Consider the following 23,158-nt stretch of genomic DNA (forward strand, 5'->3'; position numbering starts at 1 on the left):
ACCCTCACCCTCACCCTCCTCCCCCTCCACCCCCTCACCCTCCACCCCCGCACCCTCCACCCCCGCACCCTCCACCCCCGCACCCTCCCCCCCCGCACCCTCCACACCCCCGCACCCTCCCCCCCCGCACCCTCCACACCCCCGCACCCTCCACCCCCTCACCCTCCACCCCGCACCCTCCACCCCCGCACCCTCACCCCCGCACCCTCCACCTCCGCAACCTCACCCTCCACCCTCTCCCCTCCCCTCAGCCTCCACCCCCGCACACTCCGCACCCTCCACCCCCTCACCCTCCACCCCCGCACCCTCCACCCCCGCACCCTCCACCCCCGCACCCTCCCCCCCGCACCCTCCACACCCCCGCACCCTCCACCCCCGCACCCTCCCCCCCCGCACCCTCCCCCCCGCACCCTCCACACCCCCGCACCCTCCCCCCCCGCACCCTCCACACCCCCGCACCCTCCACCCCCGCACCCTCCCCTCCCCGCACCCTCCCCCCCACCGCACCCTCACCCCCTCACCCTCCGCACCCTCACCCTCCGCCCCCGCACCCTCCACCGCCTCCCCTCCGCACCCTCCACCTCCGCACCCTCACCCTCCGCACCCTCCGCACACCCTCACCCTCCACCGCCTCCCCTCCCCTCACCCTCACCCTCCTCACCCTCCACCCCCTCATCCTCCACCTCCGCACCCTCCACCTCCGCACCCTCACCCTCCACCCCCTCCCCGCACCCTCCACCCCCGCACCCTCACCCTCCACCCCCTCCCCTCCCCGCACCCTCCCCTCCCCGCACCCTCCCCCCACCGCACCCTCCACCCCCTCCCCCACCGCACCCTCACCCCCTCACCCTCCGCACCCTCACCCTCCGCCCCCGCACCCTCACCCTCCACCGCCTCCCCTCCGCACCCTCCACCTCCGCACCCTCACCCTCCGCACCCTCCGCACACCCTCACCCTCCACCGCCTCCCCTCCCCGCACCCTCACCCTCCTCACCCTCCACCCCCGCACCCTCCACCCCCGCACCCTACACCCCCGCACCCTCCACCCCCGCACCCTCCACCCCCGCACCCTCCACCCCCGCACCCTCCACCCCCGCACCCTCCACCCCCGCACCCTCCACCCCCGCACCCTCCACCCCCGCACCCTCCACCCCCGCACCCTCCACCCCCGCACCCTCCACCTCCGCACCCCCACCCTCCACCCCCTCACCCTCCGCACCCTCACCCTCCACCGCCTCCCCTCCGCACCCTCCACCTCCGCACCCTCACCCTCCGCACCCTCCGCACCCTCACCCCCGCACCCTCCGCATCCTCACCCTCCACCCCCGCACCCTCCGCCCCCGCACCCTCACCCTCCACCCCCTCACCCTCCACCCCCGCACCCTCCACCCCCGCACCCTCCACCCCCGCACCCTCCACCCCCGCACCCTCCACCCCCGCACCCTCCACCCCCTCCCCTCCTCGCACCCTTCGCACCCTCCACCCCCTCACCCTCCACCCCCTCCCCTCCTCGCACCCTCCTCACCCTCCACCCCCGCACCCTCCACCCCCCGCACCCTCACCCTCCACCCTCTCCCCTCCCCTCACCCTCCACCCCCGCACCCTCCACCCCCGCCCCCTCCACCCCCGCACCCTCCACCCCCTCCCCTCCACGCACCCTTCGCACCCTCCACCCCCTCACCCTCCACCCCCTCCCCTCCTCGCACCCTCCTCACCCTCCACCCCCGCACCCTCCACCTCCGCACCCTCACCCTCCACCCTCTCCCCTCCCCTCAGCCTCCACCCCCGCACACTCCGCACCCTCCACCCCCGCACCCTCCACCCCCGCACCCTCCACCCCCGCACCCTCCACCCCCGCACCCTCCACCCCCCGCACCCTCCACCCCCGCACCCTCCACCCCCTCACCCTCCGCCCCCGCACCCTCCACCCCCGCACCCTCCGCCCCCGCACCCTCCACCCCCTCCCCTCCCCTCACCCCCGCACCCTCCACCCCCGCACCCTCCACCTCCGCACCCTCACCCTCCACCCCCTCACCCTCCGCACCCTCACCCTCCACCGCCTCCCCTCCGCACCCTCCACCTCCGCACCCTCACCCTCCGCACCCTCCGCACCCTCACCCCCGCACCCTCCGCACCCTCACCCTCCACCGCCTCCCCTCCCCGCACCCTCACCCTCCTCACCCTCCACCCCCGCACCCTCCACCCCCGCACCCTCCACCCCCGCACCCTCCACCCCCGCACCCTCCACCCCCGCACCCTCCACCCCCGCACCCTCCACCCCCGCACCCTCCACCCCCGCACCCTCCACCCCCGCACCCTCCACCCCCGCACCCTCCACCTCCGCACCCTCACCCTCCACCCCCTCCCCTCCCCTCACCCCCGCACCCTCCACCCCCGCACCCTCCACCCCCTCCCCTCCACCCCCGCACCCTCACCCTCCACCCCCTCCCCTCCTCGCACCCTTCGCACCCTCCACCCCCTCACCCTCCACCCTCGCACCCTCCACCCCCTCACCCTCCACCCCCTCCCCTCCTCGCACCCTCCTCACCCTCCACCCCCCTCCCCTCCACCCCCGCACCCTCACCCTCCACCCCCTCCCCTCCTCGCACCCTTCGCACCCTCCACCCCCTCACCCTCCACCCTCGCACCCTCCACCCCCTCACCCTCCACCCCCTCCCCTCCTCGCACCCTCCACCCCCTCAACCTCCACCCCCGCACCCTCCACCCCCTCACCCTCCACCCCCTCCCCACCTCGCACCCTCCACCCCCGCACCCTCCACCCCCGCACCCTCCACCCCCGCACCCTCCACCCCCGCACCCTCCACCCCCGCACCCTCCACCCCCGCACCCTCCACCCCCGCACCCTCCACCCCCGCACCCTCCACCCCCGCACCCTCCACCCCCGCACCCTCCACCCCCGCACCCTCACCCCTCCCCCTCCGCACCCTCACCCTCCACCCCGCACCCTCTGCTCCCGCACCCTCCACCCCCGCACCCTCCACCCCCGCACCCTCTGCTCCCGCACCCTCCACCCCCGCACCCTCCGCCCCCGCACCCTCCACCCCCGCACCCTCCACCCCCGCACCCTCCACCTCCGCACCCTCCACCCCCGCACCCTCCACCCCCCACCCTCCACCCCCTCACCCTCCACCCCCTCACCCTCCACCCCCTCACCCTCCACCCCCTCACCCTCCACCCCCACACCCTCCACCTCCGCACCCTCCACCCCCGCACCCTCCACCTCCGCACCCTCCACCCCCGCACCCTCCACCCCCGCACCCTCCACCTCCGCACCCTCCACCCCCGCACCCTCCACCCCCGCACCCTCCACCCCCTCACCCTCCACCCCCGCACCCTCCACCTCCGCACCCTCCACCTCCGCACCCTCCACCCCCGCACCCTCCACCCCCGCACCCTCCATCCCCTCACCCTCCGCCCCCTCCCCTCCGCCCCCTGCCCTCCCCGCACCCTGCCCCTCCCCCGCACCCTGCCCTCCCCGCACCCTGCCCTCCCCGCACCCTGCCCTCCCCCGCACCCTGCCCTCCCCGCACCCTGCCCTCCCCGCACCCTGCCCTCCCCGCACCCTGCCCTCCCCGCACCCTGCCCTCCCCGCACCCTGCCCTCCCCGCACCCTGCCCTCCCCGCACCCTGCCCTCCCCGCACCCTGCCCTCCCCGCACCCTGCCCTCCCCGCACCCTGCCCTCCCCGCACCCTGCCCTCCCCGCACCCTGCCCTCCCCGCACCCTGCCCTCCCCGCACCCTGCCCTCCCCGCACCCTGCCCTCCCCGCACCCTGCCCTCCCCGCACCCTCCACCCCCTCACCCTCCACCCCCTCACCCTCACCTCCCCGCACCCTCCACCCCCTCACCTCCCCGCACCCTCACCTCCCCGCACCCTCCCACGCTCCCTCCCTCCCTATCTCTGTAACCTCCTCCAGCCCCGACAATTCCCATCCTCCTGTTCAAATCACTCCCTCGCCCCCATCACTCCCTATCTCTGTAACCTCCTCCAGCCCCTACAATTCTCATCATCCTGGTCAAATCCCTCCCTCCCTCCCTATCTCTGTAACCTCCTCCAGCCCCTACAATTCTCATCCTCCTGTTCAAATCCCTCCCTCGTGCCCCTCCCTCCCTATCTCTGTAACCTTCTCCAGCCCTGACAATTCTCAGCCTCCTGTTCAAATCCCTCCCTCCCTCCCTCCCTATCCCTGTAACCTCCTCCAGCCGTGACAATTCTCATCCTACTGTTCAAATCCCTCCCTCGCCCCCTCCCACCCTATCTCTGTAACCTCCTCCAGTTAACAGAAGGTTCTTGTTAACAGAAAAGCCAGAGGTAGACGAATATAAACCGTTATTTCTTGACACGATAAATGGTAGAACCCGTGCGAGTATTGACAGTCAGAGAGATCTAGGTGTACAGGTCCACGAAAGGTCCACAGGGTCACTGAAAGGGGCGACACAGGTGGAGAAGGTAGTCAAGAAGGCACACGGCATGCTTGCCTTCATTGGCCGGGGCATTGAGTATAAGAATTGGCAAGTCATGTTGCAGCTGTATAGAACCTTAGTTAGGCCACACTTGGGGTAGAGTGTTCAATTCTGGTCGCCACACTACCAGAAGGATGTGGAGGCTTTAGAGAGGGTGCAGAAGAGATTTACCAGAATGTTGCCTGGTATGGAGGGCATTAGCTATGAGGAGCGGTTGAATAAACTCGGTTTGTTCTCAGTGGAACGACGGAGGTTGAGGGGCGACCTGATAGAGGTCTAAAAATTATGAGGGGCATAGACAGAGTGGATAGTCAGAGGCTTTTCCCCGGGGTAGAGGGGTCAATTACTAGGGGGCATAGGTTTAAGGTGCGAGGGGCAAGGTTTAGAGTAGATGTACGAGGCAAGTTTTTTCACACAGAGGGTAGTGGGTGCCTGGAACTCGCTGCTGGAGGTGGTGGTGGAAGCAGGGACGATAGGGACATTTAAGGGGCATCTTGACAAATACATGAATAGAACATAGAACATTACAGCGCAGTACAGGCCCTTCGGCCCTCGATGTTGCGCCGACCTGTGAAACCACTCGAAAGCCCATCTACACTATTCCCTTATCGTCCATATGTCTATCCAATGACCATTTGAATGCCCTTAGTGTTGGCGAGTCCACTACTGTTGCAGGCAGGGCATTCCAGGCCCTTACTACTCTCTGAGCAAAGAACCTACCTCTGACATCTGTCTTATATCTATCTCCCCTCAATTTAAAGCGATGTCCCCTCGTGCTAGACATCACCATCCGAGGAAAAAGGCTCTCACTGTCCACCCTGTCCAATCCTCTGATCATCTTGTCTGCCTCGATTAAGTCACCTCTGAACCTTCTTCTCTCCAACAAAAACAGCCTCAAGTCCATCAGCCTTTCCTCATAAGATCTTCCCTCCATCCCAGGCAACATTCTGGTAAATCTCCTCTGCACCCTTTCGCGGGCCGAAGGGCCTGTTCTGTGCTGTATTTTTCTATGTTCTACGTGGGAAAGATTCAGGGGACCGTCTCCAGCGAAGACTGTGGAGCTCTTTCGAAATGGCCAAGGCGAGGGTAATTTGGTGAAGGCTCGAATCCCAGATAGAGCAGAGAGAGAGAGAGATGCTGATTCCATTGGGCAAAGGACGGAGAAGCGGATAGAGGCGGGGCCGGGAGGAGGGCGGGGATTTAAGGGGATGGCTCAAAGAATTCTTTGGAGCCGGAATGCGTTGCCCGAGAGCGATTGGGAGATTGGTTTAGTCGAGGTTTGCAAAGGGGTTCAAAGGACATCTCGAGCACAAACGGGGCTGGGGAAGAGGAAGGAAGTGACAGTCGGTGAGTGCCAGGAGAGACACTGAGCAGAATATCCGTGTGAGTGTGTGTCCCTCAGTGCTGTAAGCGTCTCGGGAGTGTGGGTCAAACCGAGGGATACGGAGACCGGGACTGTGCACGGTGCTCCGAGTGTGGGTCTGACCGAGGGATATGGAGACCGGGACTGTGCACGGTGCTCCGAGTGTGGGTCTGACCGAGGGATACGGAGACCAGGACTGTGCACGGTGCTCCGAGTGTGGGTCTAACCGAGGGATACAGAGACCAGGACTGTGCACGGTGCTCCGAGTGTGGGTCTAACCGAGGGATACGGAGACCGGGACTGTGCACGGTGCTCCGAGTGTGGGTCTGACCGAGGGATATGGAGACCGGGACTGTGCACGGTGCTCCGAGTGTGGGTCTGACCGAGGGATACGGAGACCGGGACAGTGCACGGTGCTCCGAGTGTGGGTCTACCCGAGGGATAGGGAGACCGGGACTGTGCACGGTGCTCCGAGTGTGGGTCTACCCGAGGGATAGGGAGACCGGGACTGTGCACGGTGCTCCGAGTGTGGATCTGACCGAGGGATACGGAGACCGGGACTGTGCACGGTGCTCCGAGTGTGGGTCTGACCGAGGGATAGGGAGACCGGGACGGTGCACGGTGCTCCGAGTGTGGGTCTGACCGAGGGATACGGAGACCGGGACTGTGCACGGTGCTCCGAGTGTGGGTCTAACCGATGGATACGGAGACCGGGACTGTGCACGGTGCTCCGAGTGTGGGTCTAACCGAGGGATACGGAGACCGGGACTGTGCACGGTGCTCCGAGTGTGGGTCTGACCGAGGGATACGGAGACCGGGGACTGTGCACGGTGCTCTGAGTGTGGGTCTGACCGAGGGATACGGAGACCGGGACTGTGCACGGTGCTCCGAGTGTGGGTCTAACCGAGGGATACGGAGACCGGGACTGTGCACGGTGCCCCGAGTGTGGGTCTAACCGAGGGATACGGAGACCGGGGCTGTGCACGGTGCTCCGAGTGTGGGTCTAACCGAGGGATACGGAGACCGGGACTGTGCACGGTGCTCCGAGTGTGGGTCTAACCGTGGGTTACGGAGACCGGGACTGTGCACGGTGCTCCGAGTGTGGGTCTAACCGAGGGATACGGAGACCGGGACTGTGCACGGTGCTCCGAGTGTGGGTCTAACCGAGGGATACGGAGACCGGGACTGTGCACGGTGCTCCGAGTGTGGGTCTAACCGAGGGATACGGAGACCGGGACTGTGCACGGTGCTCCGAGTGTGGGTCTAACCGAGGGATAGGGAGACCGGGACTGTGCACGGTGCTCCGAGTGTGGGTCTAACCGAGGGATAGGGAGACCGGGACTGTGCACGGTGCTCCGAGTGTGGGTCTACCCGAGGGATAGGGAGACCGGGACGGTGCACGGTGCTCCGAGTGTGGGTCTAACCGAGGGATAGGGAGACCGGGACTGTGCACGGTGCTCCGAGTGTGGGTCTAACCGAGGGATACGGAGACCGGGACTGTGGTTGGCTGATCACGTGACTTGCCGCCCACTCCGCAGCTGTTCGCCCTGCCGTTTAAAGTGACCACCACCCGTAAAGGCGGAGTTCTGTTTTAGCCTGAAAGAGCGACGAGGCTTTCCCTGCGACATATGATGAAATGAAAATCGCTTCTTGTCACAAGTAGGCTTCAAATGAAGTGACTGTGGAAAGCCCCTAGTCGCCACATTCCGGCGCCTGTTCGGGGAGGCCGGTTCGGGAATCGAACCGCACTGCTGGCCTGCCTTTGTCTGCTTTCAAAGCCAGCGATTTAGCCCAGTGCTAAACCAGCCCCGAGTATGGGGAAGGTCCAATGCATGTTGGAGTTAAAAAATAACTGGTAGTCATGTTACCGTGGGCAGCACGGTAGCATTGTGGTTAGCACAATTGCTTCACAGCTCCAGGGTCCCAGGTTCGATTCCTGGCTTGGGTCACTGTCTGTGCGGAGTCTGCACATCCTCCACGTGTGTGCGTGGGTTTCCTCCGGGTGCTCCGGTTTCCTCCCACAGTCCAAAGATGTGCAGGTTAGGTGGATTGGCCATGATAAATTGCCCTTAGTGTCCCAAATTGCCCTTAGTGTTGGGTGGGGTTACTGGGTTATGGGGACAGGGTGGAGGTGTTGACCTTGGGTAGGGTGCTCTTTCCAAGAGGCGGTGCAGACACGACGGGCTGAATGGCCTCCTTCTGCACTGTAAATTCTATGAATGAAGACTAATAAGTCCGACTCTGCATAACTTGAAGTCTGAATAAGATCAGAGAAGGTCAAGCCATTCCAAAATGCCTGACCTCGGCAACTCCTGATAAGACTAACTCGTCATAACCCAGGGCCGTAGGAATAAGACAAGATAAGATCAGGAAGAAACAAGTCTCCTCCGACCTTTTAATGTCCCCTCCAAGGACAAGATAATGGTATGAGTGATGCGACAAAGAGCCCAATCAGGTCAGTGAATATTTATACAGTGAATGGTAGAACCCTCAAGAGTATTGACAGTCAGAGAGATCTAGGAGTACAGGTCCACGGGTCACTGAAAGGGGCGACACAGGTGGAGAAGGTAGTCAAGCAGGCATACAGCACGCTTGCCTTCATTGGCCGGGGCATTGAGTATAAGAATTGGCAAGTCATGTTGCAGCTGTATCGGACCTTAGTTAGGCCACACTTGGAGTATAGTGTTCAATTCTGGTCGCCACACTACCAGAAGGATGTGGAGGCTTTAGAGAGGGTGCAGAAGAGATTTACCAGAATGTTGCCTGGTATGGAGGGCATTAGCTACGAGGAGCGGTTAGATAAACTCGGTCTGTTCTCACTGGAACAACGGAGGTTGAGGGGCGACCTGATGGAGGTCTACAAAATTATGAGGGGCATAGACAGAGTGGATAGTCAGAGGCTTTTCCCCAGGGTCGGAGAGTCAAGTACTCGGGGGCATAGGTTTAAGGTGCGTGGGGAAAAGTTTAGAGGCAGGTTTTTTGACACAGAGGGCGGCAAATATATGGGACGCGCTGCCTGGGGAGGGGGTGGGAGCGGGTACGATAGCGGCATTTAAGGGACGTCTAGACAAATCTGAATAGGGTGGGAATGGAAGCGTACGGACTCCGTAAGTGCAGACGGTTTTATGGTCGGCACAGGCTTGGAGCCCCCCCCCCCCCCCAGGTTCGATTCCCCGCTGGGTCCACTCTCTGTGCGGAGTCTGCACGTCCTCCCCGTGTGGGTTTGCTCCGGTTGCCTCCCCGCAGTCCACAGACGGGCAGGTGAGAAACGAAAGGCGCCCATCGTCAGAAGACGGCTTCAAACGGAGCGACCGTGAAAAGCCCCCAGTCGCCCCCTTCCGGCGCCTGTTCGGGGAGGCTGGTTGGATTGGATTGGCCGTCAGGTCCAAAAAGGTGAGGTGGGGGTGAAGGGGAGGCGTGGGCTTGAGCAGGGTGCTCCTTCCAAGGGCCGGTGCAGACTCGATGGGCTGAATGGCCTCCTTCACTGTAAATTCTATGGACTAAGTAACTTCACACCAATGAAGTTACGGTGAAAAGCCCCTCGTCCCCACATTCCGGCGCCTGTTCGGGTACACCGAGGGAGAATTCAGAATGTCCAATTCACCCAACTGCACGTCTTTCGGGACTTGTGGGAGGAAACCGGAGCGTAAAGAAATGTACAGCACAGGAACAGGCCCTTCGGCCCTCCAAGCCCGTGCCGACCATGCTGCCCGACTAAACTACAATCTTCTACACTTCCTGGGTCCGTATCCTTCTATTCCCATCCTATTCATGTATTTGTCAAGATGCCCCTTAAATGTCCCTATCGTCCCTGCTTCCACTACCTCCTCCGGTACTGAGTTCCAGGCACCCACTACCCTCTGCGTAAAAAACTTGCCTCGTACATCTCCTCTAAACCTTGCCCCTCTCACCTTAAACCTATGCCCCCTAGTAATTGACCCCTCTACCCCGGGGAAAAGCCTCTGACTCTCCACTCTGTCTATGTCCCTCATAATTTTGTATACCTCTATCAGGTCTCCCCTCAACCTCCTTCGTTCCAGTGAGAACAAACCGAGTTTATTCAACCGCTCCTCATAGCTAATGCCCTCCATACCAGGCAACATTCTGGTAAATCTCTTCTGCACCCTCTCTAAAGCCTCCACATCCTTCTGGTAGTGTGGCGACCAGAATTGAACACTATACTCCAAGTGTGGCACCCGGAGGAAACCCACGCAGACACGGGGAGGACGTGCAGACTCCGCACAGTGACCCGAGCCAGGAATTGAGGCAGCAGTGAGGGAGCCGGGACAAGGCTGTCCCCATCAGCCGAGGCAACGGGGACCAGAGGGTTGGGGGGAGTGTGTTGTGCGGGCGAATGTTTTGACCCCGGGGGGTGGTGCAAGCAGGGACGGAGGAAATGGGACGGGTGGCTCGACATCAAACACTCCCCGGGACAGGTACAGGACGGGGTTAGATACAGAGTAAAGCTCCCTCTACACTGTCCCCATCAAACACTCCCAGGACAGGTACAGCACGGGGTTAGATACAGAGTAAAGCTCCCTCTACACTGTCCCCATCAAACTCTCCCAGGACAGGTACAGCACGGGGTTAGATACAGAGTAAAGCTCCCTCTACACTGTCCCCATCAAACACTCCCAGGACAGGTACAGCACGGGGTTAGATACAGAGTAAAGCTCCCTCTACACTGTCCCCATCAAACACTCCCAGGAAAGGTACAGCACGGGGTTAGATACAGAGTAAAGCTCCCTCTACCCTGTCCCCATCAAACACTCCCAGGACAGGTACAGCACGGGGGTAGATACAGAGTAAAGCTCCCTCTATACTGTCCCCATCAAAAACTCCCAGGACAGGTACAGCGCGGGGTTAGATACAGAGTAAAGCTCCCTCTGCACTGTCCCCATCAAACACTCCCAGGACAGGTACAGCACGGGGTTAGATACAGAGTAAAGCTCCCTCTACACTGTCCCCATCAAACACTCCCAGGACAGGTACAGCACGGGGTTAGATACAGAGTAAAGCTCCGTCTACACTGTCCCCATCAAACACACCCAGGACAGGTACAGCACGGGGTTAGATACAGAGTAAAGCTCCCTCTACACTGTCCCCATCTAACACTCCCAGGACAGGTACAGCACGGAGTTAGATACAGAGTAAAGCTCCCTCTACACTGTCCCCATCAAACACTCCCAGGACAGGTACAGCACGGGGTTAGATACAGAGTAAAGCTCCCTCTACACTGTCCCCATCAAACACACCCAGGACAGGTAAAGCATGGGGTTAGATACAGAGTAAAGCTCCCTCTACTCTGTTCCCATCAAACACACCCAGGACAGGGACAGCACGGGGTTAGATACAGAGTAAAACTCCCTCCAAACTGTCCCCATCAAACACTCCCAGGACAGGCACAGCACGGGGTTAGATACAGAGTAAAGCTCCCTCTACACTGACCCATCAAACACTCCCAGGGACAGGTACAGCATGGGGTTAGATACAGAGTAAAGCTCCCTCTACACTGACCCATCAAACACTCCCAGGACAGGCACAGCACGGGGTTAGATACAGAGTAAAGCTCCCTCTACCCTGACCCATCAAACACTCCCAGGACAGGTACAGCACGGGGTTAGATACAGAGTAAAGCTCCCTCTACACTGCCCCCATCAAACACTCCCAGGACAGGTACAGCACGGGGTTAGATACAGAGTAAAGCTCCCTCTACACTGCCCCCATCAAACACTCCCAGGACAGGTACAGCACGGGGTTAGATACAGAGTAAAGCTCCCTCTACACTGCCCCCATCAAACACTCCCAGGACAGGTACAGCACGGGGTTAGATACAGAGTAAAGCTCCCGCTACACTGTCCCCATCAAACACTCCCAGGACAGGTACAGCACGGGGTTAGATACAGAGTAAAGCTCCCGCTACACTGTCCCCATCAAACACTCCCAGGACAGGTACAGCACGGAGTTAGATACAGAGTAAAGCTCCCTCTACACTGTCCCCATCAAACACTACCAGGACAGGTACAGCACGGGGTTAGATACAGAGTAAAGCTCCCGCTACACTGTCCCCATCAAACACTCCCAGGACAGGTACAGCACGGGGTTAGATACAGAGTAAAGCTCCCTCTACACTGTCCCCATCAAACACTACCAGGACAGGTACAGCACGGGGTTAGATACAGAGTAAAGCTCCCGCTACACTGTCCCCATCAAACACTCCCAGGACAGGTACAGCACGGAGTTAGATACAGAGTAAAGCTCCCTCTACACTGTCCCCATCAAACACTACCAGGACAGGTACAGCACGGGGTTAGATACAGAGTAAAGCTCCCGCTACACTGTCCCCATCAAACACTCCCAGGACAGGTACAGCACGGGGTTAGATACAGAGTAAAGCTCCCTCTACACTGTCCCCATCAAACACTCCCAGGACAGGAACAGCACGGGGTTAGATACAGAGTAAAGCTCCCTCTACACTGCCCCCATCAAACACTCCCAGGACAGGAACAGCACGGGGTTAGATACAGAGTAAAGCTCCCTAAACACTGCCCCAATCAAACACTCCCAGGACAGGAACAGCACGGGGTTAGATACAGAGTAAAGCATCCTTTAGTTTTGTTGAACCCGTCTTAATCTGATTTTAACCCATTAGACAGAGGGGTTCTGTTCGACTTGTTTCTGACAGATTATTGAATAAAAGAGTGCTTTGCCTTATTGCTGTGCCTGTGTTAATTGTCTCTCTCCGTTTCTCTCTCTTTCGCCCTCTCACTTTGTCTCTCTATCTCTATCGTTCTCTCTCTCCGTCTCTGTCTCTCTCTCTCCGTCTATCTCTGTGTCTCTCCGTCTCTGTCTCTTTCTCTCCGTCTCCCTCTCTCTCTCACTCCGTCTCTCTCTCTCCGTCTCCTCTCCCCTTGCCCCACGCCACACCGTGACCCAAACAGGGCCGCCGTCAGCATCGACCCCTTCTACGAGATGCTGGCCGCTCGCAAGAAGCGCATCTCGATCAAGAAGAAGGCCGAGCAGCCCTGAGTGCGTGAGCGAGCGAGGAGGAGGGTAGCGGGAAAGGAGCGACCTGAGGGAACCAGCTTCCCTCCATCGGCCCGCCCCGTCTCAGCGAGCGGGTGGATGGCGTAAGAGGGCCCAGCCTCGCCAAGAATCCAGAGCTACGCGCTCCCTCTCTTACTGCGGTCCTCGTCCTCGACCTCCGCCCCTCCGAGGACTCACAACGGACTTGGTGCTAACGGGGACGCGATATGACAGCAGCGAGCGCCTCCACTGCGCGCGTGAGAACTCTCAATTCCTGCTAACTTGAGCCAACCACCTTCTTCCAGAGATTACGGACACGCTTAATAATTATTATTCCTCATTGTTAATATTATTGGTTAAGATTATTAATATTATTATTATTTGATCATGACTCGGACGTCTCGCTGCGTAATTATTTCGGCCAACGGGCGAATTAACATCGGTACAGATACAGTCAGTAACACAGGGTGCTGGGGGAGAGGGGTTACTGAGTGACAGTGTGAGGGAGCTGGATTAACATCAGTAGAGATACAGTCAGTAACACAGGGTGCTGGGGAGAGGGGTTACTGAGTGACAGTGTGAGGGAGCTGGATTAACATCAGTAGAGATACAGTCAGTAACACAGGGTGCTGGGGGAGAGGGGTTACTGAGTGACAGTGTGAGGGAGCTGGATTAACATCAGTAGAGATACAGTCAGTAACACAGGGTGCTGGGGAGAGGGGTTACTGAGTGACAGTGTGAGGGAGCTGGATTAACATCAGTAGAGATACAGTCAGTAACACAGGGTGCTGGGGAGAGGGGTTACTGAGTGACAGTGTGAGGGAGCTGGATTAACATCAGTAGAGATACAGTCAGTAACACAGGGTGCTGGGGGGGAGGGGTTACTGAGTGACAGTGTGAGGGAGCTGGATTAACATCAGGAGAGATACAGTCAATAACACAGGGTGCTGGGGGAGAGGGGTTACTGAGTGACAGTGTGAGGGAGCTGGATTAACATCAGTAGAGATACAGTCAGTAACGCAGGGTGCTGGGGAGAGGGGTTACTGAGTGACAGTGTGAGGGGGAGCTGGATTAACATCAGTAGAGATACAGTCAGTAACACAGGGTGTTGGGGGAGAGGGGTTACTGAGTGACAGTGTGAGGGAGCTGGATTAACATCAGTAGAGATACAGTCAGTAACACAGGGTGCTGGGGGAGAGGGGTTACTGAGTGACAGTGTGAGGGAGCTGGATTAACATCAGTAGAGATACAGTCAGTAACACAGGGTGCTGGGGGAGAGGGGTTACTGAGGGACAGTGTGAGGGAGCTGAATTAACATCAGTAGAGATACAGTCAGTAACACAGGGTGCTGGGGGAGAAGGGTTACTGAGTGACAGTGTGAGGGAGCTGGATTAACATCAGTAGAGATACAGTCAGTAACACAGGGTGCTGGGGGAGAGGGGTTACTGAGTGACAGTGTGAGGGGGAGCTGGATTAACATCAGTAGAGATACAGTCAGTAACACAGGGTGTTGGGGGAGAGGGGTTACTGAGTGACAGTGTGAGGGAGCTGGATTAACATCAGTAGAGATACAGTCAGTAACACAGGGTGCTGGGGGAGAGGGGTTACTGAGTGACAGTGTGAGGGAGCTGGATTAACATCAGTAGAGATACAGTCAGTAACACAGGGTGCTGGGGGAGAGGGGTTACTGAGTGACAGTGTGAGGGAGCTGGATTAACATCAGTAGAGATACAGTCAGTAACGGTGCTGGGGGAGAGGGGTTTCTGGGTGACAGTGTGAGGGAGCTGGATTAACATCAGTAGAGATACAGTCAGTAACACAGGGTGCTGGGGGGAAGGGGTTACTGAGTGACAGTGTGAGGGAGCTGGATTAACATCAGTAGAGATACAGTCAGTAACACAGGGTGCTGGGGGAGAGGGGTTACTGAGTGACAGTGTGAGGGAGCTGGATTAACATCAGTAGAGATACAGTCAGTAACACAGGGTGCTGGGGGGTGAGAGGGGTTACTGAGTGACAGTGTGAGGGAGCTGGATTAACATCAGTAGAGATACAGTCAGTAACACGGTGCTGGGGGAGAGGGGTTACTGAGTGACAGTGTGCGGGAGCTGGATTAACATCAGTAGAGATACAGTCAGTAACACAGGGTGCTGGGGGAGAGGGGTTACTGAGTGACAGTGTGAGGGAGCTGGATTAACATCAGTAGAGATACAGTCAGTAACACAGGGTGCTGGGGGAGAGGGGTTACTGAGCAACAGTGTGAGGGAGCTGGATTAACATCAGTAGAGACAGTCAGTAACACAGGATGCTGGGGGAGAGGGGTTACTGAGTGACAGTGTGAGGGAGCTGGATTAACATCAGTAGAGATACAGTCAGTAACACGGTGCTGGGGGAGAGGGGTTACTGAGTGACAGTGTGAGGGAGCTGGATTAACATCAGTAGAGATACAGTCAGTAACACAGGGTGCTGGGGGAGAGGGGTTACTGAGTGACAGTGTGAGGGAGCTGGATTAACATCAGTAGAGATACAGTCAGTAACGGTGCTGGGGGAGAGGGGTTACTGAGTGACAGTGTGAGGGAGCTGGATTAACATCAGTAGCGATACAGTCAGTAACACAGGGTGCTGGGGGAGAGGGGTTACTGAGTGACAGTGTGAGGGAGCTGGATTAACATCAGTAGAGATACAGTCAGTAACAAAGGGTGCTGGGGAGAGGGGTTACTGAGTGACAGTGTGAGGGAGCTGGATTAACATCAGTAGAGATACAGTCAGTAACACGGGATGCTGGGGGAGAGGGGTTACTGAGTGACAGTGTGAGGGAGCTGGATTAACATCAGTAGAGATACAGTCAGTAACACAGGGTGCTGGGGGAGAGGGGTTACTGAGTGACAGTGAGGGAGCTGGATTAACATCAGTAGAGATACAGTCAGTAACACACGGTGCTGGGGGAGAGGGGTTACTGAGTGACAGTGTGAGGGAGCTGGATTAACATCAGTAGAGATACAGTCAGGAACACAGGGTGCTGGGGGAGAGTGGTTACTGAGTGACAGTGTGAGGGAGCTGGATTAACATCAGTAGAGATACAGTCAGTAACACGGTGCTGGGGGAGAGGGGTTACTGAGTGACAGTGTGAGGGAGCTGGATTAACATCAGTAGGGATACAGTCAGTAACACAGGGTGCTGGGGGAGAGGAGTTACTGAGTGACAGTGTGAGGGAGCTGGATTAACATCAGTAGAGATACAGTCAGTAACACAGGGTGCTGTGGGAGAGGGGTTACTGAGTGACAGTGTGAGGGAGCTGGATTAACATCAGTAGAGATACAGTCGGTAACACAGGGTGCTGGGGGAGAGGGGTGACTGAGTGACAGTGTGAGGGAGCTGGATTAACATCAGGACAGGCACCGGGTGGGAGTGTCGACCTGGATTATGAAGCACAAATCCTGGAGTATAGACATCGCCCTCCGACAGTGCGGCGCTCCCTCAGTACTGGCACCGGGGGGAGTGTGGGCCTGGATTATGGAGCTCAAATCCTAGAGTATATACATCTACCCCCGACAGTGCAGCGCTCCCTCAGTACTGGCACCGGGGAGAGTGTGGGCCTCGATTATGGAGCTCAAATCCTAGAGTATAGACATCTACCCCCGACAGTGCAGCGCTCCCTCAGTACTGGCACCGGGGGGAGTGTGGGCCTGGATTATGGAGCTCAAATCCTAGAGTATATACATCTACCTCCGGCAGTGCTGCGCTCCCTCAGTACTGGCACCGGGGGGAGTGTGGGCCTGGATTATGGAGCTCAAATCCTAGAGTATAGACATCTCCCTCCGACAGTGCGGCGCTCCCTCAGTACTGGCACCGGGGGGAGTGTGTGCCTGGAGTATGGAGCTCAAATCCGGGAGTATAGACATCTACCTCCGACAGTGCAGCGCTCCCTCAGTACTGGCACCGGGGGGAGTGTGGGCCTGGATTATGGCGCTCAAATCCTAGAGTATAGATATCTCCCTCCGACAGTGCAGCGCTCCCTCAGTACTGGCACCGGGGGGAGTGTGGGCCTGGATTATGGAACTCAAATCCTAGAGTATAGACATCTACCTCCGACAGTGCAGCGCTCCCTCAGTACTGGCACCGGGGGGAGTGTCGGCCTGGATTATGGAGCTCAAATCCTAGAGTATATACATCTCCCTCCGACAGTGCAGCGCTCCCTCAGTACTGGCACCGGGGGAGTGTCGGCCTGGGTTATGGAGCTCAAATCCTTGAGTATATACATCCATGTGGTGACAGATTTAATCTATATATCCTGTGCCTCAGCCAATAACAGCAAGTAACCGAGATGCCAACTTCACCACATTTTTGTCTTCTGCTGCATTTACGGAGCGATTCCGAGAACAATACAACTCTCTGAGAGCGCGACAATTTAACACGGCTAATCCACCTAACCTGTACATCTTTGGACACTAAGGGACAATTTAACACGGCTAATCCACCTAACCTGTACATCTTTGGACACTGAGGGACAATTTAACATGGCCAATCCACCTAACCTGCACATCTTTGGACACTATGGGACAATTTAAGACGGCCAATCCACCTAACCTGTACATCTTTGGACACTAAGGGACAATTTAACACGGCCAATCCACCTAACCTGTACATCTTTGGACACTAAGGGACAATTTAACACGGCCAATCCACCTAACCAGCACATCTTTGGACACTGAGGGACAATTTAACACGGCCAATCCACCTAACCTGTACATCTTTGGACACTAAGGGACAATTTAACACTGCCAATCCACGTAACCTGCACATCTTTGGACACTAAGGGACAATTTAACACGGCCAATCCACCTAACCTGCACATCTTTGGACACTAAGAGACAATTTAACACGGCCAATCCACCTAACTTGTCCATCTTTGGACACTAAGGGACAATTTAACACGGCCAATCCACCTCACCTGTACATCTTTGGACACTAAGGGGACAATTTAACACGGCCAATCCACCTAACTTGTCCATCTTTGGACACTAAGGGACAATTTAACGCGGCCAATCCACCTAACCTGTACATCTTTGGACACGAAGGGCCAATTTAACACGGCCAATCCACCTAACCTGTTCATCTTTGGACACTAAGGGACAATTTAACACTGCCAATCTACCTAACCTGCACACCTTTGGACACGAAGGGACAATTTAAAACGGCCAATCCACCTAACCTGTACATCTTTGGACACGAAGGGACAATTTAACACGGCCAATCCACCTAACCTGCACATCTTTGGACACTAAGGGACAATTTAACACGGTCAATCCACCTCATCTGTACATCTTTGGACACTAAGGGACAACTTAACACAGCCAATCCACCTAACCTGCACATCTTTGGACACTAAGAGACAATTTAACACGGCCAATCCACCTAACCTGTACATCTTTGGACACTAAGGGACAATTTAACGCGGCCAATCCACCTAACCTGTACCTCTTTGGACACTAAGGGGACAATTTAACACGGCCAATCCACCTCACTTGTACATCTTTGGACACTAGGGGACAATTTAACACGGCCAATCCACCTCACCTGCACATCTTTTGGACACTCAAGGGGGGCGGAACGAAAGAAACCGGCCCGGAACCAAAAACCTGCGCCTCGCTGGCTGGGGACCGGATAGTGGGACGGACGCAAAATGGCTGCGCCCATGAGAGGTGAGTGAGACAGAGACAGAGAGGGAGGAGGGGATGAGGGGTGAGGGTTGGGGCTCGGAGGGTGGGGGGTGGTTGAGGGGGTGCAGACTCCTGGAATTTCTTTAATAAATGCAAGGTTGGAATGATTTTAGTTAAAATTTTTAATTTTAGTTTAAAATGAGGCTGGAGTGAACCCTGGGGTGAAACCGTCTCTGTTTATTTCCTCTGATATGTGGGCACAAAGTTATTGACATGTCCTAACTCACCCGGGCCACCGAGGGCCCGTCTGCACTCGTCCATTCTCCCAGCTCTCGCTCCGTCACCTTGATCGTGACGCCGTCCAAAGTGAACGACAAAGAAAAGTGCTGCCCATTCGCCGAGCCTGTCCAAATCCCGCTGCAGACAAACGATCAAAGAACCAGGAAAAGTACAGCACAGGAACAGGCCCTTCGGCCCTCCAAGCCCGTGCCGACCATGCTGCCCGACTAAACTACAATCTTCTACACTTCCTGGGTCCGTATCCCTCTATTCCCATCCTACTCATGTATTTGTCAAGATGCCCCTTAAATGTCCCTATCGTCCCTGCTTCCACTACCTCCTCCGGTAGCGAGTTCCAGGTACCCACTGCCCTCTGCGTAAAAAACTTGCCTCGTACATCTACTCTAAACTTTGCCCCTCTCACCTTAAACCTATGCCCCCTAGTAATTGACCCCTCTACCCCGGGGAAAAGCCTCTGACTATCCACTCTGTCTATGCCCCTCATCGTTTTGTAGACCTCTATCAGGTCGCCCCTCAACCTCCGTCGTTCCAGTGAGAACAAACCGAGTTTATTCAACCGCTCCTCATAGCGAATGCCCTCCATGCCAGGCAACATTCTGGTAAATCTCTTCTGCACCCTCTCGAAAGCCTCCACATCCTTCTGGTAGTGTGGCGACCAGAATTGAACACTATACTCCAAGTGTGGCCTAACTAAGGTTCTATACAGCTGCAACATGACTTGCCAATTCTTATACTCAATGCCCCGGCCAATGAAGGCAAGCATGCCGTATGCCTTCTTGACTAACTTCTCCACCTGTGTTGCCCCTTTCAGTGACCTGTGGACCTGCACTTTATTCAGCTCAATCATAACCTCCCCGCTCTTGTGCTCTGCACCTCCGCGAATCAACGCAAATATCCCCATTTGTCATCAACCGCCCGGTCTGCTCTGTCCTGCTGGTTACGGGGATCGGAAACGCACCCTCACGTCCCTCTAGTCCTCTGTGCGTCCCAGCACACTACCGTTCACTGTGTAATCCCCTCAGCGCACAGGACAGGTACAGCACGGATACATGTACATGCTCCATAATCCAGGCCGACACTCCCCCCGGTGCCAGTACTGAGGGAGCGGAGCGCTGCACTGTCGGAGGGAGATGTCTATACTCTCAGATTTGAGCTCCATAATCCAGGCCCACACTCCCCCCGGTGCCAGTACTGAGGGAGCGCCGCACTGTCGGAGGTAGATGTCTATACTCCAGGTTTTGAGCTCCATAATCCAGGCGCACACTCCCCCCAGTGCCAGTACTGAGGGAGCGCCGCACTGTCGGAGGTAGATGTCTATACTCTAGGATTTGAGCGCTATAATCCAGGCCCACACACCCCCCAGTGCCAGTACTGAGGGAGCGCCGCACTGTCGGAGGTAAATGTCTATACTCTAGGATTTGAGCGCTATAATCCAGGCCCACACTCCCCCCGGTGCCAGTACTGAGGGAGCGCCGCACTGTCGGAGGTAAATGTCTATACTCTAGGATTTGAGCGCTATAATCCAGGCCCACAATCCCCCCGGTGCCAGTACTGAGGGAGCGCTGCACTGTCGGAGGTAGATGTCTATACTCTAGGATTTGAGCGCTATAATCCAGGCCCACACTCCCCCCGGTGCCAGTACTGAGGGAGCGCCGCACTGTCGGAGGTAAATGTCTATACTCTAGGATTTGAGTGCTATAATCCAGGCCCACACTCTCCCCGGTGCCAGTACTGAGGGAGCGCTGCACTGTCGGAGGGAGATGTCTATACTCTAGGATTTGAGCGCTATAATCCAGGCCCACACTCCCCCCGGTGCCAGTACTGAGGGAGCGCTGCACTGTCGGAGGGAGATGTCTATACTCTAGGATTTGAGCTCCATAATCCAGGCCGACACTCCCCCCGGTGCCAGTACTGAGGGAGCGCCGCACTGTCGGAGGTAGATGTCTATACTCTAGGATTTGAGCTCCATAATCCAGGCCCACACTCCGCCCCGGTGCCAGTACTGAGGGAGCGCTGCACTGTCGGGGGGAGATGTCTATACTCTAGGATTTGAGCTCCATAATCAGGCCGACACTCCCCCCAGTGCCAGTACCGAGGGAGCGCTGCACTGTCAGTGGGAGATGTCTATACTCTAGGATTTGAGCTCCATAATCCAGGCCCACACTCCCCCCGGTGCCAGTACTGAGGGAGCGCTGCACTGTCGGAGGGAGATGTATATAGTCTAGGAGTTGAGCTCCATAATCCAGGCCCACACTCCCCCCGGTGCCAGTACTGAGGGAGCGCCGCACTGTCGGAGGGAGTTGTATCGCTCGGTGGGTTTATTCTGTCGCTTGTGCGAATTCTTTTATGATCTCGGCTTTCGTGATGTTTTGATCCTGCTCTCTTCTAGATCTCCGCTGTTGATGGAATGAGCTGCTTCCGAAGGTCCGTGCTGGCTTTGGGCTGGCGAAGGAAGCTGCTTCCTCCGCTGAAACTGGCCTGGAAAATCAGCACATGCCAGGTTAGCAGAGGGAGCTTTACTCTGTATCTAACCCCGTGCTGTACCTGTCCTGGGAGTGTTTGATGGGGACAGTGTAGACGGAGCTTTACTCTGTATCTAACCCCGTGCTGTACCTGTCCTGGGAGTGTTTGATGGGGACAGTGTAGAGGGAGCTTTACACTGTATCTAACCCCGTGCTGTACCTGTCCTGGGAGTGTTTGATGGGGACAGTGTAGAGGGAGCTTTACTCTGTAGCTAACCCCGTGCTGTACCTTTCCTGGGAGTGTTTGATGGGGACAGTGGAGAGGGAGCTTTACTCTGTATCTAACCCCGTGCTGTACCTCTCCAGGGAGTGTTGGATGGGGACAGTGTAGAGGGAGCTTTACTCTGTATCTAACCCCGTGCTGTACCTGTCCTGGGAGTGTTTGATGGGGACAGTGTAGAGGGAGCTTTACTCTGTATCTAACCCCGTGCTGTACCAGCCCTGGGAATGTTTGATGGGGACGGTGTAGAGGGAGCTTTACTCTGTATCTAACCCCGTGCTGTACCTGTCCAGGGAGTGTTTGATGGGGACAGTGTAGAGGGAGCTGTACTCTGTATCTAACCCCGTGCTGTACCAGTCCTGGGAATGTTTGATGGGGAAAGTGTAGAGGGAGCTTTACTCTGTATCTAATCCCGTGCTGTCCCTGTCCTGGGAGTGTTGGATGGGGACAGTGTAGAGGGAGCTTTACTCTGTATCAAACCCCGTGCTGTACCTGCGCTGGGAGTGTTTGATGGGGACAGTGTAGAGGTAGCTTTACTCTGTATCTAACCCCGTGTTGTACCTGTCCTGGGAGTGTTTGATGGGGACAGTGTAGAGGGAGCTTTACTCTGTATCTAACCCCGTGCTGTACCTGTCCTGGGAGTGTTTGATGGGGACAGTGTCGAGGGAGCTTTACTCTGAATCTAACCCCGTGCTGTCCCTGTCCTGGGAGTGTTTGATGGGGACAGTGCAGAGGGAGCTTTACTCTGTATCTAACCCCGTGCTGTACCTGTCCTAGGAGTGTTGGATGGGGACAGTGTAGAGGGAGCTTTACTCTGTATCTAACCCCGTGCCGTACCTGCCCTGGGAGTGTTTGATGGGGACAGTGTAGAGGGAGCTTTACTCTGTATCGAACCCCGTGCTGTACCGTCCTGGGAGTGTTTCATGGGGACAGTGTAGAGGTAGCTTTACTCTGTATCTAACCCCGTGCTGTACCTGTCCTGGGAGTGTTTGATGGGGACAGTGTAGAGGGAGCTTTACTCTGTATCTAACCCCGTGCTGTACCTGTCCTGGGAGTGTTTGATGGGGACAGTGTAGAGGGAGCTTTACTCTGTATCTAACCCCGTGCTGTCCCTGTCCTGGGAGTGTTTGATGGGGACAGTGTAGAGGGAGCTTTACTCTGTGTCTAACCCCGTGCTGTACCTGTCCTGAGAGTGTTTGATGGGGACAGTGTAGAGGGAGCTTTACTCTGTATCTAACCCCGTGCTGTACCTGTCCTGGGAGTGTTTGATGGGGACAGTGTAGAGGGAGCTTTACTCTGTATCTAACCCCATGCTGTACCTGTCCTGGGAGTGTTTGATGGGGACAGTGTAGAGGGAGCTTTACTCTGTATCTAACCCCGTGCTGTACCTGTCCAGGGAGTTTTTGATGTGGACAGTGTAGAGGGAACTTTACTCTGTTTCAAACCCCGTGCTGTACCAGTCCTGGGAGTGTTTGATGGGGACAGTGTAGATGGAGCTTTACTCTGTATCTAGTCCCGTGCTGTACCTTTCCTGGGAGTGTTTGATGGGGACAGTGTAGAGGGAGCTTTACTCTGTATCTAACCCC

The 23,158-nt window shown here is 57.3% G+C and overlaps 1 protein-coding gene across 1 annotated transcript in view; it reads left to right on the top strand.

Annotated features, from left to right (window-relative positions):
- The first annotated feature begins 18,667 nt into the window (after positions 1–18,667).
- Positions 18,668–23,158, top strand: part of LOC140406290 (evolutionarily conserved signaling intermediate in Toll pathway, mitochondrial-like) — a 78,842-nt gene continuing 74,351 nt past the window's right edge. Inside the window, exons 1-2 of the mRNA XM_072494403.1 lie at positions 18,668–18,687; positions 21,220–21,330. Coding sequence (XP_072350504.1) covers positions 21,238–21,330 — 93 coding nt within the window. The 5' untranslated portion in view covers positions 18,668–18,687; positions 21,220–21,237. The remainder of the gene's footprint in view (positions 18,688–21,219; positions 21,331–23,158) is intronic.

This window comes from Scyliorhinus torazame, unplaced genomic scaffold (genome assembly GCF_047496885.1).
Source record: "Scyliorhinus torazame isolate Kashiwa2021f unplaced genomic scaffold, sScyTor2.1 scaffold_436, whole genome shotgun sequence".
NCBI classification, from domain to species: domain Eukaryota; kingdom Metazoa; phylum Chordata; class Chondrichthyes; order Carcharhiniformes; family Scyliorhinidae; genus Scyliorhinus; species Scyliorhinus torazame.